Genomic DNA, 21,277 nt, shown 5'->3' with positions numbered 1-21,277 from the left:
TCACTTTTGTGACGTCTGCTCAGAGAGTTGCTGATAAAGCTGAAAAAGGAGAATGCCTTTTGTTTTGGAAAGGTCACAGGAAGTGTTGTGTGTTTTAACAGCATATTGGTAACAGCATGTTGGTAAAAATGAGCTTTTTACCAACAGGAACTTGGACGCATTATTCCTGACGGAGACGTGGCAGAGGGATAGGGAGTTCATTCATTTAAATGAGCTGTGCCCTCCTGGCTGCTCTGCTGTTGGTCAGCCCCGCCCCTGTTGCCGGGGCAGTGGCCTTGCTGTAGTGCACCAAGACAAAAACACATGCAGAGGGATGAGCACCGATGACTTTCCCTCATTTGAGTTACAAATGATCAAGGTTGGCTCCTCCAGTGTGTTTTACCGTTTCTTAATCTGCTGTCCCCCTGGCCCTGCTGGTGCCTTCTTAAACGATTTCAGTGATTTCCTAACATCAATAATAAAACTGGAGAAGGTTTTAATTCTTGGGGATTTCAATCTGCACATCGACAACAATTCATCCAGCCCAGCAATGGAACTTTTAGCCATGACTGACACTTTTAACCTCAAACAACATGTATCTGGCCCCACCCACAAGAAAGGACATACCCTGGACCTGGTTTTTTCATTGGGCTTACACATCACAAATGTGTGTGTTGAGGATGTCCACTTGAGTGATCATTGTGGTGTGTTTTTTGACTTATGTGTGCCTCTTGAGCCCAAGCCTGCACCTAGAAGGGCCAAGAGGAGATTATCACAGAGTCCACAGCCCAGGATTTCCGTGCCCTGTTTAACCCTAGTCTTCTTAATGAGTGTCCCGATGTTGATGAGTTTATCCAGTGCTTTGCCACACACTGCAGCTCTATTCTTGACCAGGTGGCTCCCTTGAAAACCAATGTCACTCGTAAGTGGTCTTGTCCCTGGATAAATGAAAACATCTTAAACCTAAGGAGAACTTGTCGCAAAACTGAGCGTCTTTGGAAATCAACCCAGTTGGAAGTACACAGGTTACATCTTAAAGATCTCATAACCTCATTAAATAAAATGATTAAGGAGGCAAGATCCAGCTACTTCCACAAACTTACAGCCACAAACAAGAAAAACCCCAAAGTAATCTTTGACACAATCCAGTCCATTGTGTCCCCTGCTGTCCCTGCTGCCCCTGTGCTCTGTAAAGCTGACAGCAATGACTTCCTAAACTTCTTCACAGACAAGATCAGGGATATTAAACACAATATCCCACCACCCTCTGGCCGTCTGACCTGAGCTGATCCCCCTCTTCAAACCTGGTCCTTTTTCGACCCTGTGACACTGGAGGACATCTCAGCACTTTTATCCAAAACGAAACCCTCCTCCAACTCTGCAGACATCCTCCCCCATAAGCTCCTTGTCGGTGTCTTTGACACTATTGGACCATGGGTCACAAAGCTTTTTAACCTGTCGCTCTCAACTGGTTTGTTTCCCAGCTCCTTCAAACAGGCCATCGTAGAACCTAAACTAAAGAAAACCACACTGGACCCCACAGACCTCAAAAGCTACAGGCCCATTTCAAAGCTCCCCCTATTGGCCAAAATCCTTGAGAAGGCAGTGTCTAAACAACTTACAGCTTTTCTGGAGACACACCAGATCTATGACACTTTTCAGTCTGGGTTTAGACAACGCCACTCAACAGAAACCGCACTATTAAAAGTGTCTAGTGACATCCTGATGGCGGCCGACTCCAGGAAATCCACGGTCTTGGTCCTGCTAGATCTCTCCTCGGCCTTTGACACAGTGGACCATACCATAATGATTGAGAGACTGAGGGACCTGGTAGGGATGTCAGGTCATGTGCTAGACTGGTTCTCCTCTTACCTGACCGGCAGAAGCTTCACTGTGTCAATAAACAACTTCCAATCTGACTCAGCAGATATACTGTGTGGTGTGCCCCAAGGCTCTGTCCTGGGACCAGTCCTGTTCTTACTCTATGTCCTCCCACTTGGCCACATTATCCAACAGTATAGTGATGTCTCCTATCATCTATTCGCGGATGACATCCAGATATACTGCTCCTTTAACTCCTCTGAGCCCCACAAACTGAGTTCCTTAATCAACTGCTTGTCAGAGCTGAAGCAGTGGCTAAATGAGAACAGCCTCCAGCTGAACTCCAGCAAAACAGAGACCCTCATCATTGCCCCGGATAGTACAATCCCGGGGATCAAACATCACCTTGGAGACCTGAGTTCCTCGGTAAAGACCAAACTGAGGAATCTGGGTGTCATCTTTGACCAGGACATGTCTTTAGAATTCTACTCCAAACACCTAGTCAAAAACTGTTTCTTCCAACTACGCAACATCTCCAAACTCAGATCTATGGTGTCCATAAATGAGCTCGAGCTGATCGTTCACGCTTTTGTGTCTTCTCGCTTAGACTACTGCAACAGCCTGTTTACATGCTTAAACAAGAAGGAGCTGGCCCGTCTACAGTTTGTCCAGAACTCTGCTGCCAGGCTTCCGACCCGCACAAACAGGAGAACCCACATCACTCCCATCCTTAAATCTCTCCACTCGCTCCCTGTTCTATATCGTCTTCATTTCAAAATTCTTGTGCTAACTTTCCGAGCTCTACATGGCCAGGCCCCTGCATACATTGCTTCCCTGATCCAGCCCTACAGCTCGACTCGTAGCTTGGGGTCTTCAGGACAGCACCTGCTGATGGTTCCATGCACCTGTTTTAGCACACGCGGTGACAGGTCTTTTAAAGCTGTGGCACCACGTCTATGGAATGACCTGCCTCTACACCTACGGTCCATGGACTCTGTAGAGAGCTTTAAGAAACACCTCAAAACCCTCCTGTTCAAAAAGGCTTTTTAGTCTCCCACCTGACCCAGGACCACCACAGACTGATTACACTCTATGTATTCATCATAACGTACTCCATGTGACATCCCCCCCCCCCCCAGTCTCTCTATATCTCTATCGCTCTCTCTTTTCTCCTCCTTTACTCTCTCTCTCTCTCTCTCTCTTTAACCCCAGTTGGTCAAGGCAGACAGCCATCCTTCAGGAGTCTGGGTCTGCTCGAGGTTTCTGCTGTTAAAGGGAAGTTTTTCCTTCCTCTGTCACCAATCACAAGTGTTTGCTCCTGAAGGATTCTGTTGGGTCTCTGTAAACTTAATTTGATTCTGATTTGAATTGATAAAGCACTTTGTGACTCTGTCTGTGAAAAGTGCTCTATAAATAAAATCTACTTACTTACTTACTTACTTATTTTTACGAAGCTGAACAGTTTTACACATAAATGTAAATAGCGGTGAGTGCTGTCCAATGTTCCTACCTGTGTTGAAGGGGCTGGAGGAACAGGAAGATGAAGAGCAGCTCTTCCCTGTACTTCCTGTTTTCTTGCTGCGATGACTGTGACTGTGTGAGCTCAGCTTCTTGGCCTTTCCATCACTGTCTTTACTGCTGCTGCTGTGGTGACTGGAGGAGATCTACGCCGGAAAACACAGAATTAGTTATTGGACATTATACATTTGGTTTCCCTGTCTGACAGTTGTCTACATCTTTACTGACGTCTACAGCTCAGACCTTGTCGATAATGTTGCTCGTCACTGAGGACCCCAGGCTGTCAGAGGACTTCTTGTGTCGCTCTTTTTGCCGAATCTTGTCCTTATGACTCTGAAAAGACAGATGTATGATAGCAAGCGAAAAAGTACATGAGTTACTTATAAACGACAAATACCAGATGACTGAGATTTCACATGGATATGTCATTTAATGTTCACAGTAAAGAGGCTGAAGAGGGAAGACAACAAAACTGAGTTATCACAGTTATGGAAAATGAAAAATGCAGAAATCATTTTCAAAAGCAGAAGCTATGTAAAAACTACTAAGAATAATGTAACATAAATAAAGAACATCAACTGTCATGTAGAATCCTCTTGGTTTTGATGATAAAAATGGAATAAAATATAGGGCTTCTAATAAACAATGTTTTTTTTTGTTTGTTTGTATTTTTTTTAAAAATCATCATCTTTTTCAGCTTCTATAAGCTGAAATGTCCAAGCTGTTCAACTGTTTTTCTCTCAACCTGTCCAACCATACTTGATTTCTCAGCTTCTACATGTAACAAAATGATGCATTGATGAAACCATGTATAGACCTTTGGTAAATATAGACCCACATATTTGTAGGAAAAATTTTAACATTAAAATAGTAAGTTGATCTGTGTTGTTCTCATGGCAAGATGACAAAGTACAAAGAGGTTGATAAGGAAAAATTTACTTATATATATCATACTGTTGCCCCCCCACACCCCCCAAGAAAAATAAATAAGTAGTAGTACGTGTAAATCTGGTTCTATGAATATGTGCATGAGAATACATGAATCTTTTAAGGAGCTTCTCCATCCAAAAGGCATGAATAAATTTGCACAAATATTGGTAGAAGTATTATGAACACCGAATCAGGTTTTTCTCAGTGTAATCAGTCATGTTTATACTGACCATGAACTGAGCCTTTCCTAATGTGCTTTCAATGTAAATGACAACCAAAAAAAACTCCAAAAATCCCTTAAAGGGTTGTGAGGTTTTAGCTGTAAGAAGCAGGTAAAATAAGTATGGAGACATTTGTTTCTTTATTATTCAATCAAATAGAATAGATTTGCATAAAAAAATGTTTTGAGAGCATATTTCTTCAACTTCAATCAAAACTAATGTTTGTAAGTGAAAACATATGATCATTTTGCTTATAAATCACTCCTCTTTGCTTGAAAGTTAAAAACTTTTGCTAGAAAATCAGTCCTCTTTGCTTGCGAGTTACAAAGTTTTACTTGAAAATATGTCCTCTTTGCTTGCAAGTTCAAAAGCTGTGCTTGTGAGTTCAACTGCTCTTAATGGGCGGGGCCTACGCTGACGGATGAGAGAAGAGTTTCTATTGGTGGGTTTGACCTGGCTCCAGCACCAGCTACACCTTCCACGTTACACCCACTTCTCCTTTGTGTTTATGCTGATGGGAGGTAAGTTGATAGTTTATTGCTCTTTGAAATTGAAATGTGTCCCATAAGTAATGAATTACGCTAAATAGCGTCGGCTACAGCCTGCCATACATTCACAGCCTGAGCAGAGAACGTCAGAATGAGTGAGTGAGTTACAGGGAGGCGTATACAACACAGGGCTGTGATTTAAACGTTCAGTGTTGCATGGTACCTGCGGTAGGGCTGCACGATTTTGGCAAAAAAAAAAATCCCGATTTTTTCCTCTAAAAACTCGATTTTCGATTTCGATTTTTGGGTATAACTAGAAAAGGCAACAGCAGTCAAGATGTCGTTTTCGTGAGCAGCCCACAATGCAAGCCACTGCTCTGACCTCAAAGCTGTGATGGGATCACGTGATGAACCTACAGTTTTGTTTTGTTTTTCCTCTTCATTAAATCTTTGAAATGAAGTAGAGTACACAAACAATGTATACAACAAGAAAATAACATAAGTTTGTCAGGGGGAATACACTATAAGAAAATGTCCAAATCAGAGCAAATACTGATAGTTGTTACAACCTTTTTGTTTCCACATTTATCTAACAGCTTTAAATAAATTTCATCATCTTACAAAACATAAATAATATTTGGTTTTGTGTTACAGAACTTACATTTGTGAATGAAAAATTTAGCAAGTAAGAGGACTAAATTAATTATTAAAAAAAAAAAAGTTTTTTTTTTCTTTCTTTTCTGGGTATCTGGCCCACAGCAGTGATACCAGTGTCAGTCAGTGACAGGCATCAGTCGTGCGTGTGTGTGTGTGGACCAGGTTAATATGAGTGATCCACATGTGGTTCTATTTAAACTGGGGGATCCGTGCGTGGAATAGACCGACCCAGGACACACTGGCGGGATTCTATCCCTGGAGCTGGTGCATGTGTGTGGGCACAGGGCTGTGTGGGCTCCTCTGCTGAGGCTGATGACCCCGAGACCCGGACCCGGTTCGGAAGAAGACAGTACGGTACGGATCCGGGACAACAGAAGATGAGTGATTCGCTTGCAGTTATATTTCAATTGCGGGATCCATGCGTGAAGCCACGGCTTATATTGCTATAAGTACTGCGGGTTCATGAACAGATTTAACGTCCGGTCATTACACGGACTTCTGTGACAGACCGCTGTCACAGGAAGAGCCTACGGTAGCCCACGGGCACGCGGAGGCGCGCGGCCCGGAGGCATGAGAGAGATGAAATCGATTTTACGATTTCCCTTTTTTAAAAATTGTCGGAATTAAAAAATCCGATTTCGATTTAAAATCGATTAATCGTGCAGCCCTAACCTGCGGTGCCTAAACGTCACGATTCCTACTATACCAGAAAATCTACACAACAGTACTACGATGGATTAATAAACTACCACTGAACGCTGTGCCAGTTTCTACTGTGTAGCGGGCTGACGCAACTCCTCACTGTTCTCACTGCACGCTGTTCTAATGTCAACAAACACACATGGCCAATAATCTAACAAATTCCTTTTACACATTTCTAATCAGCCGGCATTACTGGTCCATACAGGAGCACTGCGTCAGATAATCTGACTTAAATGACACACTTGGAGCAAATGAACGATGTTTTTCTCTTGTTGATGTTATAAAACACACACACTTCTACAGCTGTCAGTCCCACTTCTACTGTGATCTGGCTCAGCTGCTCAGATCTTCAATATTGAACTCTTTCAATACAAAATACATCCAAACACCAGGCTAAAGAGAGAGGAACTACAAACCAGTGGTTCTGAAATGTGCATCTCTCTTCTATAATACACATTCTGGGCCGAGACTCTGCTCAGGCTGTGAATGTACGGCAGGCTATAGCCTATGCTATTTGGCGTAATTCATTACTTATGGGACACATTTCAATTTCAAAGAAGAACAGACTATCAACTTACCTCCCGGTAGCGTAACACAAGCAAGAAGTGGGTTTATTGCGGAATGTTTCATGTTCCGTCAGCGTAGGCCCTGCCCATTAAGTGCAGTAGAATTCACAAGCAAAACTTTTGAACTTGCAAGCAAAGAGGACTGCTTTATAAGCAAAATGATCATACATTTTCACTTACAAACATTAGTTTGGTTGAAGTTGAAGAAACATGCTCTCAAAACAATTTTTTTGGTTGAAAATCTATTCTATTTGATTGAATAATAAAGAAACAAATCCAAACTCTCCATAAATAAGTGGATATCTTCTTTTAAGATCTAAATTCCTGCTTTTTTTTTGTTCCTCTGCTTCCACCATAGCTCAGTTTCGAAACCCATTTGTACACTGCCTCATATACCAAACCCACATGGATCACCAGCAGCACTAACCTTCCTCTGTCTATGATGGTGGTGTTTGTCCTGTGATGGGGAGCTGGAGCGACCCCGGGAATGACCGAAGGAGCTGCTTGTATTTTCACTGGAGCGTAACTTCTTCTGCTACACAAATTAACATAACCACAGGAGAAATTCACATGCGTCAGGACTGTATGAAGAAATGGCTGCAGGACTTTTAAAACTGAGTACTTATTGAGCTGAAACAATCGAGAATCAGATCTTATCAGCACCACTACATTTGCTGAGCGCAGGAAATCTAGAGTTGGCACTACTTGGTGTAAGAACTAATGATGCGTGTTTTATCCATCCTTCTTACCATCTTATTGTAGTGATGCTTGCAGTAGCCACAGTATTTGACATTGTCAGCTTCAGGGCCCTCCTCCTCACACAGAAGACCAGCCATCTGAGCACTGAGATGGAAAGGGAACACAAGAGGAACGTGAACACACTCCAAGAATCACCATGAGACTGATCTGAGTAGGACAGACTACAGACCATCTGATGCAGCAGACAGTGACTGCAATCACCACTCACAATTACTCCACAAGACGTGCAAAACATTTTCACCTTCTGTACAGACTTCTGTTAATTAATACAGCTTGAAATATCACAGGCGGTATCTCTGGAACAACCTCCATATCCCACCTCAATCAACATCTATGGGCCCATGTTACCCTAACAAAGCATTAATATACAAGGAGACCAAGCGACAAAAAAATATAGGAAAAAAGGACAAGCACTTGAGAGAGAACAGATTTTACATTTCTGATAATTATTAATACAACTGACATAACACTTTTTTGTAGGGCTATATCAGTGTTTTTCAACCTTGGGGTCAGGACCCCGTGTGGGGTCACCTGTTATTCAAATGGGGTCGCCTGAAATTTCTAATAATTGATCAAAAAAAAAAAAACCTTACTAATAAAAAATATATGGTGACTTGACAGAGACAATCCCAATACATAGAAGACATGACAAACTCTGAAGCTGTAACTGAAGAACTGTGGTTCTGTTTATCTGTCAAATGTTCATTGTGGTCAGTTTCAGATGCTGCAGCTCTTTCATAATTCATAGTTTGAGTTCTTGTTTGTTCAGCATTAACTGTCAGCCTTGTAAATCCAAGCTGGACTGACTGTACATATCCTGACCAAGGAAAATAAAATTCTCACTTTGTGCAGTAATCTACACCTGGCTTTTCTGCCTTCGTCCATAATAATATACATTATAAAGACTAAATGTAGTCTAAGATTAACATTTATTTGCAACACAGTATAGCAAACTATTACATGATCAAAAACAAATTAATTTCAGCAAAAAAAAAAAAAAAAGTCTCCGTTTTGAATGTTTGGGGTCGCCAGAAATTTGTGATGTTAAAATGGGGTCACAAGCCAAAAAAGGTTGGGAACTACTGGGCTATATGGACTGCACTGCCCAGCCCAAACACTGATGTAGTAAAATAAATGCATCCATCAGTTCAGTGGTAGCCTGGTTGGTTGTAACACTACCTGCTATTTACATGTATTTGCATCTTCAGTAATCAGTTCTGTGGCTCTACTTTCACAGAATCCTGAACCACTGCTCCACAAAAAAGTCCTTCTAGGTTACTCAAATCCTGCTGAAACATTTCAGCAGAAACCCCAGTCAATATTTTATCATAAATAATTCATTTCTGAAAATCCTCCTCTGAGAGCCATGCTGCAGCTTTTGCAGGATGGTGAGGGCAGCTGAGGGTTATTCTGTGACACTTTGTCCTACTCGTACTAAAAGGCATTTTTCAGACCTTTCAGTCCTGGGGAGTCGCTGAGGGTCCGACCCCCCGACAGCTACATACATCCAATGTGTTATACCGTTTCTATCCATAATGTTTATAGGATTGTTTATAGAATGTCGTTTAGTTGGTTACTTCTGTACGAGTTGGCGGGCACTGTGTTTGCAGCTATGTTTCGTTGTGTGTCAATGATCTAATATTAGTGTGAACGGAGACATGCCACAAAATGGTATATTGTTTATATGGTTTCAACAACCTTTTTTTAAATTAAACTGCAGCACGACAATCATGTAGACTTAAATCTCTTATGTTACTCAATGGTCTTCTAGAGCTGAGAAAGTAAGTACTAGAGACAGAACAAATATACAAACCAAAGGTGGTTCCAAAAGCGCCCCTGATATTGGACCTCTCAACTGCAATCACTGACTTGAATGAATGTAAAATCATAAAAGTACAGATGACTCCCATCTATGGTTAGTTTGATGTACAGTTCCTCATTAGTTCATTTATTTAAGCATTTATCACATTGACTTGCACATTCAGTTCATGGTGACTATCCAAGTCAATGGTGTAAATTCAGCTTAATTCTCTTCACACCTCTTCAGTTATTCCCACTTTGTTCATTGATAAAGACAGCCTTAAATGACTCTGTACAGAATATGTATTTGGTCCAAAAGTCCAAATAACTCAAAAAGTGTTTTCACACGTTAATGAACTATTCAGTTTGATCCAGGCTGAGAAGACATCCTTTGGTCAGACAAGAGACCACTGATTTGGTCTGAACCATGGTCTGGCCAAGGTTTCAGAGCCACAAACTGGGTTTGGATCAAACTGCAAAGTCCCAAAGTCTGGACCATACAAGGCAGATGCATAAATACTCTAATGCCACTGCAATGCATCCACTCAACTTGACTCATGTACCAGATACTATTCCTGGACACCGTTTCCATTATAAGATACTACTGACTTTAGAGTGCCTGGTCGCCATAGCGACGCTGCACATAACTTTTGTGACGTCTGCTCAGAGAGTTGCTGATAAACTCGCTCATTGCGTGTTGCCCCGTCAAACTCATGTGGAATCTTTTCATCGGCAACCAAAGACAGAAATGTCTGAACTTCCTCGACCGACCACGGTGTCGTTTGGCGGGCTGTCATCATGGAATAGCCTACCCGTATATTTACTATAAACTTCTGAATCTGTTTTTTTTTTTTAAATGGCAGGTCACACATTGATGGCACAATGATGCAGAGACAACTCTCTGACCAATCAGTGGTCTGCAGTGTTTACATGTCACAATTGAGTATCTCTTCACCCATTTTAGAACCTCGGCCGAGGAAGTACTAAAGAAATAGTACCGGGTACCAGATTCCAGGTTCTTTTACAGAATGGAAACACAAAAAGGCCGAGTCCAGCCAGTACCACGTAGTGGAAACATGTCCTCAGACTGTTCATTTCTAACACAGCCTGTTTACATAACAATAAAAATCTGACAATTGTTAGCAATCATATAATTGTAATAATAAGACCTGTTGCTTCCACATGCACTTCAGAAATACAGTAATCGAAAACCCTGATTTAACTGTTTAAGTCCATTATTGGATTTATTTCAGAGTACGTGTGTATGTACGTAATGATGGTAGCCCTGTAGATTTCCGCCCACGTTTGACAACGTCACTTCCATTTTCTATGAGGTTAGTTGTTTTACGCTGAGGCAAAAGAACGCAATCAATCATATTAAAAGGTATACATGCACAAAGACATCGGAATATTTGGTTTCCCTGGTCTGAAGCATCTTATGGTTTTGGTGACACACCTCTCATGCAACCAAACACTTCCATGTAGCTTTCTACACCTACCAGGTGACATGGAAAGCCTGTCTGCATCCTTGTCTGTTGCAGGTCATGCAGGCTCCACAGGCTGCCTTGCTCTCCCTTCCATGGTCCTCACAGATATAACACGTCTGGAATCAAAGAACAACACAAATCATTTATTTCTATTAAGAGGCAGCTCATTTTTATAATTATTATTATTGTTATTTAGTGGTCTTTAGAGTATGACAGGTCCAATTCCATGTGTTACACTGCTGCTAGAAAGACAAACTCATATGTTGATATTGTTTGGCAACTAAAATAAACCCTTCTGATTGCAGTGCTGGAAAGATAAACTGAGTCCAGCTACAAATGATTAGGAACTTTTTCTTGTCGGGACAACAGATGGCGTGTTCTCGCTTGCTCTTTTGTAGTGCAAAACTGCTGACCAGATGTTTGCTGGGGTTCAGAAAAATCATGTATACAGCTGGTGATGTGCTTCTTTCAAACAGAGAGCTTTTCAGTTTAGGCTTTCTAACCCAATGCTACTAAAATGGTATTTTCCTTCTGCCCTTGTTGAAAACTGCAGTCCCTGTCATCTCTTTTTGATTTAGTGGTGGGACGATCAACTGTAAAATACGAGAGCACTCACAAAGGACTGGTCAAGTGTAGCCAAGGCTTTGAAATACATACTTTTTTTTTCAAGGCTGGAATACTGTGATCCTGTGTGAAACCTGCATCGGTCTGACATGTAACTGTGCACACAAACAGACAAACACACACACACAGCTTTTGTACTTCTTGCACAACGATTCCCCAGTGAGCTGGGCTGACTGCTAGGGTAGGGGTGAAGGGGGCAGAAGAGGCCTAGCAACAGGTGCGGGACAAAGGAACAGCAGGCTCTTTACCTTTTTCGCCCAGGCCCACTCTGTTTCCTCTACTTTCCACATCCTACTCTGCTCTCGTTACTCTCAGAGGATGTCAGCTAAGTAATGAAAGGCCCGAGACATAACTGTGCTGAGCGTGTCAAAGGGAAGAGTGGCTTCTCAGGTTTTTGTTGTCCATTGTAACGCCGTCTAGGAATGCAGGCGGCAAAGTCTGGATGAATGGCTCTGACGGGGCAAAGCTGCATGCAATTTACTGTAGCTGACACAGTAATATGAAACCAGGCGCTCATACCGTCACATGTGGACATTTATATGCAGGCACGCACACACACACACACACTGGCCGCTCACTCCAACCAGCCCATGCAAATATTGATTTCTTTGTAATGTGCACTGCTTTAAAAGGCTCACGCTGCTGAATGCTGCTCACCTTTTTCCTGCTGTACACATTGCAGACTATCAAAGGCTTAAATGCACACAGCAAAAAGGCAAAAAGAACAAAAAAAAAAAGGCTAAAAGATAGCTGATGGATAACAAAGATGGAACCAATTCGTGCTTATATGATTCACTTTACGCTAAGAGAAAGGGCAGGCATTGGTCGAACCATTCCGTTTGGTAGAGTCTGAACATGACTGAGTTAATAGTGATGGATGTGTCCAGCCTGCTTTCTGTAGCTGCTCTTGTTCTGCAAGCTAAAGCTCTGTGTGAGGTCCCGTTATCTTTGTATTACATCAGCTGGAATGCAGCATGAACGTCTGGCAAGCCATCTCTGGCCTAAATAATTCTTGTCCATTTATTGTACATGACAAGGAAACCTGACATTGGTTTCTGTATGTAACATAATGTAATGATTTTCAGTATAAATTTGGATATTTTCATCATCAATTAATGCAGAATTTTATCACTATGAACTCAAAACAAATTAGAATTGTGTTTTTCCAATCTCAGAATGGTTTCTTTTTTCCATCTCCTCATTATAAATTGATGTAAAGCCCAGTTCAGACTCCTGACATGATGAAACTGTTTTAGGATGTGGCAGTGGTGTGAACTCAACTCAAACTGATGGTGTTGCAAATGATTCAGTTTGTCAAATTACCAGAAGTTGGTTTTAGAACATTATGTTTTTCTCACTTTTTACAGTTAGAGTTCACTGGCCACAAAGCACATTCAGCAACCCTGTCTCCATTGTCTGGTCTCTTTTTCTTATTTGTGGTGAAACTAAGTCTTCCAAACAACAGAACGGCTCTAAGAATAGACAAGAGCAATTCTCGACCCTTTTCATTTATTTATTTATTTTTAGGTTTTTATCATTTCATAAATACTTCAAATGCAGCTGTGGTAAATAACTCACTATTGCTGTTTTCATTCATATTTTAAGTGGTTACTTGGTGTATTCAGCAACAAAAAAGACTGAAAAGCCTGCAACTAAAACTTGAGTACTCATTGTTACTCTGAAAATGATATATATTAGAAGTTTTCAGCTCGTCTCCCTGCCAATGTTTGCTCTAAACTGAGCTTAAAAACATTTTACTTGTGAATGACTTAATATGTTAACATCCTCTCTTTTCACAGAACCCCTAAAATTGTCTAAATTACCTTTAGTTTCAGAACAGAGGAAGATCAGTGTATGTATTAGGCTTTCTGAAAGAGAACATCTAGTTTGTGTTTAGTATATGGTTGGAACAACCTTAACTACATTAGTTGAAACAAGCAGGTAACAGCGACACATTATAAGGTTAGGGTTACATTGGAGCCTAAGAGTTTAAAAGGTTAACTACCTCCTGCCAGTCGACTAATTTGTTCTTTATCCTATTCATCATCATGTGATTTTTGTGAATTATGGTGACTTTCTTCGTAGGCCCCTCTATATGCTTTATTCTTTTCATCTATGGCTTTAAACTCCCACATTTCCTTTAAACATCTGTGGGTCTGTACAGTACACTGCAAATTATTTGGTTCATACCAAGATAAAAAAAAAACAACAAAACTTAAGATTTAGAAATGTTCGATAATTTATCTTGTTTTAAGAGTTAATTTCTTATTTTAAGCGTTCATACATCTGTAGACATGCTTATTTCTAAATCTAATCTGAATTCAAGATTTTTTAGCTTAATTCAAGCAAAAAACCCGCCAGTGGAAGAAGTGAAAATGATCCTGATGGGATTTCTTAAAATCAGATTTTCCAGATCTATTGTTCTTATAGCTCACTGAAAAGTTACTCTTTAGGTGATTATGTCTTATTTTAAGTGTGATGAGATATTTAGACTAGAAATGAGAAAAATACACTTGGTAAGATTTTGATTTTTTCCAGTGCAGGAGAAACACCAGGATGAAGTGATGCTGGTTAGCTCAGAAACAAGACTTTTTCCAGCATGAGTTGGTGCTGTGTTACATCATGATTTCTCAAAAATATTATTGCTGGAAAACCTGCTATATTTTTTTCTATTCTGAAGGGTTTGTCACTGTGAGATTGGTCTGACTGATACAAAAAAAATGGTGTTTTCTGTAAAACAAAATGATGCCCTTATATTGTTAAAAGACTGATGTCCTGTTGTTCGCACTACAGTCATAAGACAAGAGGAAAAAAATGAGAGCCTACTCCACCTAAACACATTGAATTCCTGTTATTTATAAATTAGGGCTATTTCAAAGGTGCATACTAGATTGATTTACTGAACAATGACAGGAGATTTCTTCAAAATTTCTTGCACAAACTCTTCAGTCTGTCAGTGTTAACCTGACTTAATAGACCCTCAACTAAAAAGCCCAACCTCCAACCAAAGACTTGCAGCTACTGTAGGGGAGGATGGGGCTGGTATTCAGTTGGTTGCAATCCCCACCCTCACCACTAGAAGTTCACTGTACACACACATCTTTTTCCTGTGTTTGCAAATGCTTTTATTATTGTAAACTGTAATTATGTGACCGTATCGCTGCTGTCTTGGCCAGGTCTCCCTTGAAAAAGAGATCTCCTGTCTCAATGGACCAACCTGGTTAAATAAAGGTTAAATGAAATAAATAAGTATATGGATATGCAAATGGATGTATGCTTTAATACTGCTGACAGTCTGATAGGATGGGAATCGAGAACCGGTTCTTTTTGAGAACCGGATCCCAGTAGCTCAATTCCTTGGAATCGTTTGCCTGCTTGCTTAACGATTCTGCTTATCGATTCCGCCTTTGTTGCGCATGCGCTATGACGTCACGCGTACGTTGCATTGTTTTGGTCAGCACACATGGTGTTGAGGCAGAAACGGTCTAAAAAGACGACACCAGGTCCACTTGTAACACTTGTAAAGCTTCCATTTTTTTCAAAAGGGTGGAATCCCTCCAATATGTTCAAACATTTGTCCACAGCATGCGATTCATTTACAGGAATGTCACGTATCTGATATGCTACTTAGCGTCACTTGCGAATGTAGCAGCAGAGTGAACGCCGGGCCCAGTTCCGATTCCGGTGTGGGCAACAAACGCTGTACCCCCTCAAATACAAGTTTCTGAAGGTAGGGGAAAGGAAATGAGGTGCACAACAACAGGAGACGGGCCGAGCCGAACTGGTTTCACATTGTGGACATGCAGCAATAGAGGAATTAGTAAATTAGTAAATTAGCGTCTTAAGTTTCACTTTTACTGCACCCCCCCCCCCCCCAAAGCAGGGCCTGGCGTCATCTGTTATTATTATTTGTACTTACTGTACATGGTATATTTTCTGTGCAGAGATGGAAATGTACAAGACAGTTAATGCAAACACACCCGTTTGTACTCTTTCATTCCCTCACCCAATGAGAATCGATAAGAGAATTGATAAGGAATCAGACTGATAAGCAAAATCAATAATGGAATTGGAATCGTTAAATTCTTATCGATTCCCATCCCTACACTCTGAGCACACTGACGTTGCAGCAGACTGACTGCATTCCATGTACAGCTTATTGGCGTTTATGTGTTGCTGCTGAGGCATAAGTAATTTTAGTCTCAGACTAAGTGTTGGCCAGTCCCGTGTGTCAGTACCTTGATGTATCTCTCATGTGGGACGTACTGCAGGATAATGGGCTCCATAGTGAGGACGTTGGCAAACTGCACCTCAGGGATGTACAGCGCACACACAACGTGGGCCCAGCCTGTTTCAGAGTGGAGTGGAAGATCAATGAATCAAATGGAAAAGTCACAGCTGAGATTCTATTTCAGGCAAAGAGGTGGTCACTCTCGAAGGAGGGGAGTCGTGGAGGGGCACCATGGGAAAAAAGGCTTAAAGTACTTGCCTCCGCTGTCTGTCCTCTTGAGGGCTCCATCTTTGTGGGGGCACAGCTCACACCTCTGGGACAGGATGAGACAAAACAGTACATGGGTTTTTAGGATTTTTCAAAACGAATAGGAGCAGGAACGGATGCATGCGTCACAGGGTTGTTGTCGTTTGCACACTCACCACACGCGCTGCCCTCTCCTGTGACTCACACTTCCGACAGAACCAAGGGCCGGTGGGCACCTGGACGATGCCATAGCATGCTGGGACACACAAACACAACACACACAAATTAACAAATGCCTCACATCAGACATACTGCACTGATTACTTTTCCTTTCTACCTCCTTTACTGGGAGGAATTTTTTACATCATTATGTTTATTGCAGTATGACTTTTTATAATGAGAAACGTCATCTAGACGATTAACATTTTTTCAGTTCTCTTCAAGTTGAATTTCACTGTCACATAAAATGTCTACAAAATATGTCAATGTTTTCAGCTCATTGAATAAGACCTCAAATTGAACTCAACTTACTTCATTTTATTTTTGATTTATGTACTCTGAGTTAAATCAAAATAAACAAGTATAAAAACCAAATCAAAACAAAGGTATGGTTTTTGCATTCCTTTTGTTTTCTTACATCTTTTACATTTTTGTCATATTGTGATATCTTTCCTATGGTTTTCAAATTGTTACGTTTTCTTTGCTTTTGTTGCGTTAGTTTCTGTTCCCCTGTTATGCTACGTTTTCAGTGCCATTGCACTTCCATGTCACTGTCATAATGTTACATTTTTTAGATAGTTTAAAATGGTGCGTATTTTGCATATGTTTGAGTCTTATGTCACTTTTGCCATAGTGCTAATTTGCATTTAGAGCATTTCAATCTTGTTATCCATTTTACAGTGATTTCCCCTATTTATGTCTTTAAGAATAATTTTAGTTCCTTAAATTTACACTAACGTCAAAAAACAGCTTTTAAACTTGCCGTTAAAGAGTTACATTTACTATGATAATTATAGATATTGACTGTTGATTTCTTTTTTTGAGGGAGGATCAAGACAACATTTTTGATGATATTACCAAGCTCTGCTCAGAGATTTTCTGATTGCTCAAGATTTACACAGCCAAAAATAACAAATTTGACTCAAGGGGCTTTGAAACCTGTGCTATACTTAACACCTTCTGTCCTTCAATCCTTAGCTTGAAAAATGAAAGCAAAATCCTTTGGACAATATTTCAGGAACAGACAGTAAAGAGGACTGTCTGGCAATACAGTCCTATAGATCTCATTTGTACACAAACTTGCACATATAATAGAGAGAGAAATTACACTGAACAAAAATATAAATGCAACACTTTTGTTTTTGTTCCCATTTTTCATGAGCTGAACTCAAAGATCTAAGACTTTTTCTGTGTTCACAAAAGGCCTATTTCTCTCAAATACTGTTCTCAAATCTGTCTAAATCTGTGTTAGTGAGCACTTCTCCTTTGTGCAGATAATCCATCCACCTCACTGGTGTGGCATATCAAGATGCTGATTAGACAGCATGATAATTGCACAGGTGTGCCTTAGGCTGGCCACAATAAAAGGCCACTCTAAAATGTGCAGTTTTATCACACAGCACAATGCCACAGATGTTCCAAGTTTTGAGAGAGCGTGCAGTTGGCATGGTGACTACAGGAATGTCTACCAGAGCTGAAGCCCATGAATTGAATGTTCATTTCTCTATCATAAGCTGTCTCCAAAGACGTTTCAGAGAATGTGGCAGTACATCCACCAGCCTCACAACCACAGAACACATGTAACCACACCAGGCACGGACTTCCACATCCAGCATCTTCACCTCAAAGATGGTCTGAGACCAGCCACCTGGACAGCTGCTGCAACAGTCAGTCTGCATAACCAAAGAAGTTCTGCACAAACTGTCAGACACTGTCTCAGGGAAACTCATCAGGGAAGCTGACCAACTCTATGCGAAGGAGATGTGTTGCACTGCGTGAGGCAAATGGTGGTCACACTGGATACTGACTGGTTTTCTGACCCTCCTGGACCCCCCCCCCCCCCCCCCCCCCCAATACAGTACAGGGTTATTCAAAAAGAATGAACCCATTTCATGACGCATTGCTTCAGTTCTCAAGCATCGTCATGGAATGAGTCAGTGACCATCTGAAAGAAGAGTTTTCTAAGTTTTGAATGGCTGCCACAGGAGCACTGTAGTCGCGTCATTCCTCCGGCAACATTCATTTGTTTGTTTACCCTCAGAATGGCGAGTCCTCAGCAAATCTTTCTGCTTGGCCTACGAGATCCCCAGACCTCACCGTGTGTCACTTTTTTCTTGTGGGGATACGTAAAAGATCATGTTTATGTTCCACCGCTACCCACTAACCTTGATGACCTTAAACATCGAAAAACAGCAGCGATCAACTCAGTGGATCTTGATATGCTGATACTCATTTGGGAGGAATTCTCTTATCGCACTGATGTTGTCTGTGCTGCAGGTGGTGGCCACATTGAACACTTTTAAAACAGGAAATAAAAGTTGATTGTGAGTAGAATACTTGTGACGTGGCTGGAGTTTACTATTGCTTTTCCTAATTAAAATATTGCATAATGAATTTGGTTCATTCTTTTTTAATAACCTTGTAAAACTGCACATTTTAAGAGTGGCCTTTTATTGTGGCCAGCCAAAGGCACACCTGTGCAATAATCATGCTGTCTAATCAGCATCTTGATATGCCACACCTGTGAGGTAGATGGATTATCTGCGCAAAGGAGAAGTGCTCACTAACCTAGATTTAGACAGATTTGTGAACAATGGTTGAGAGAAATAGGCCTTTTGTTTACATACAAAAAGTTTTAGATCTTTGAGTTCAGCTCATGAAAAATTAGAGCAAAAACAAAAGTGTTACATTCATATTTTTTTTTCAGTGTAGTATATGTGTTATAGTTATTAATCTAATACAGAATGTATCATTCAGAGGACAGGACGAGCGCTGGGTCATCTGTTTATAAGCGTGGCTACACAAAAACTACCACACTGATTTTCATGGAACATTGTGGTAAGATAGCTAAATGTTCACGGGCCAAGGACTTTGGAGAAGACCCATCAGATGCATAATCTATCAGACCGTGTAACACTTCAGTCAATTGCACATAGACTTGCTACTTGACCTGCTCTGACTTGAGTAACTATGTATGAGAGCTGAAATGATTAATCGATTAATAGACTCAAATCAATTTTAAAAAATTTCTCACATGGACAGTTATTGTGACGCACATGATGCCAGGATCAACACAATCACCATGGAGTGTAGCTCAGAGAAGAAGGAAACAAAAAGGCAGAAAATGTCTATAAGCTCACATTTTATCATTGGAACCATCACTTACTCCTTTAAACTTTTAAACTTTCACACAAACATTAAAAATATTTGTCTTTATTTTTTAAGTTGTAAGTTAGTTCCATCTTAAGTTGTTAGTAAGTTGGATACAAATATGTTTAAGACTGCAGTGCACATATTGTTTGTAGATGTAACTAGACTTGTTTGTTCCTTATATCTATAGATATTTCTATATTTCATTTTGTACAGTTGTTATTGTTATTTCTATGTGAATATTTTTTCTATATCCTTTTTCATATATCCTTTTGTCGTTGTTGTTTCAGTTGGTTCTGGAATAAAGGACAAGTTGTTTGTCGTTTTTGTATTTTAAACATTTTTTCCCACCTATTAAAGAAATGGTTTAATCACATGGAAGAAAATAATCAATCGATTAATCAGTTACAAAAACCATCAATAGCTGCAGCTCTACTTGCTGCTATGACTATTTTGTAAATAATGAACTAACTATTATTATTATAACTTACATGATTAAAAAGGACAATTGAGTTTCCTTTAGCACACAGGTGTCACACATGTGGCCCAGGGGCCAAATCTGGCCCGTGGGATGAATTTGTGAAATGCAAAAATTACACTAAGATATTAACAATCTTTTTAGTTCAGGTTCCACATTCACACCAATTTAATCTCAAGTGGGCAGGACCATCAAAATACTATCATAATAACATATAAATAATGACAACTCCAAATTTTTCTCTTAGTAAATGTAAATATTTTGATGTATTTACACTAAAGCAATTAATAATTTTGCAAAAAAATGTGAATAATCTGAACAAATAGGAACAACCTGAAATGTCTTAAGAGAAGTAAGTACAATTTTAATAATATTCTGCCTGTTACTAAATGTTTTGTGTGTTTGTAGATCCACTGTGATCTGTAAGTTATAATGTACATGTGTAAATGATAAACTGAGGCATAATATTGTTAAAATTACACTTATTTTTTCAGTTTCTTCATATTAGTCACATCTTTTGAAAGGATAGTTTATACATGTAAACCTTTTCATAATGTAAATTTACTTTTTTCGCTCTAAAACAGAGAAAAGTTTGGAGTTGACATTATTTATATATTATTATGTTATTATTTTATTGGTTCTGCCCACTTCCGATCAAATTTAGCTGAATGTGACCCCTGAACTAAAATGAGTTTGACACCCCTGCTTTGGCATATAGATAAAATTCTCATTTCCCTAGAGAGATCATGGAGTTTAGACCCCTGTCACCATGGTAACAGCCAAATTAAGCAGTGGCACCAAGTGACAAAAAGGAGGACAACGTAGACCACAATGGGGAGCAGAAGAGGAGTGGATTATTGGCCTTGGCGGAGGTCCTTGTGGTCCTGTAGTATCTGCTGTAGTGGACTGTCCTGTGGTCATCTTCAACACTGACCATGGTCAGTTCAGAGGCAGTGGAGACAGACAGACAGGCACCAAATCTACCCAAAGCACGCACAGATGCTTCAACCTTCAGGGCTTTTTTATTCACAAAACGCTCCGAGAAATCCCACTGTATGGAAGTAAATCTGTCTCATCAGATTTTGAATTATAAAAGCCACTGAATTATAAAATTAAGTATCTGAATTTTTTCAGCATCACATGACCAACCTAACGTAACTGGACTGGCTGGCTGGCGGTTCGACTTGAGATAGAATCATTGCTTATCCTCTGTGTCCCGGATGTGTGATCGGAATTTTTTGCATCTGAATTTTGTGCTTCTGATTTTTTTACTTCAGAATTTTTTTGCCTCTGAATTTTTTTGCTTCTGAATTTTTTTTGCATCTGAATTTTTTGCTTCTGATTTTTTTGCCTCTGAAATTTTTTGCATCTGAATTTTTTTGGATCTGATTTTTTTTTCTT

At 40.2% G+C, this 21,277-nt stretch overlaps 1 protein-coding gene across 2 annotated transcripts in view; it reads right to left on the bottom strand.

Annotated features, from left to right (window-relative positions):
- Positions 1-21,277, bottom strand: part of LOC115425260 (protein AF-17) — a 61,365-nt gene that overhangs the window by 37,216 nt on the left and 2,872 nt on the right. For both annotated transcript variants that reach the window (XM_030142666.1, XM_030142675.1), the window contains exons 2-9: positions 16,206-16,285; positions 16,042-16,096; positions 15,791-15,900; positions 10,941-11,044; positions 7,632-7,725; positions 7,310-7,417; positions 3,562-3,651; positions 3,311-3,464 (exon numbers count right to left, since the gene is read on the bottom strand). In XM_030142666.1, coding sequence (XP_029998526.1) covers positions 3,311-3,464; positions 3,562-3,651; positions 7,310-7,417; positions 7,632-7,725; positions 10,941-11,044; positions 15,791-15,900; positions 16,042-16,096; positions 16,206-16,285 — 795 coding nt within the window. The remainder of the gene's footprint in view (positions 1-3,310; positions 3,465-3,561; positions 3,652-7,309; positions 7,418-7,631; positions 7,726-10,940; positions 11,045-15,790; positions 15,901-16,041; positions 16,097-16,205; positions 16,286-21,277) is intronic.

This window comes from Sphaeramia orbicularis, chromosome 1, assembly GCF_902148855.1.
Source record: "Sphaeramia orbicularis chromosome 1, fSphaOr1.1, whole genome shotgun sequence".
NCBI lineage: Eukaryota > Metazoa > Chordata > Actinopteri > Kurtiformes > Apogonidae > Sphaeramia > Sphaeramia orbicularis.
The sequence above is the reverse complement of the archived record's forward strand: the minus strand, read 5'-3'. Positions and strand labels throughout refer to the sequence as shown.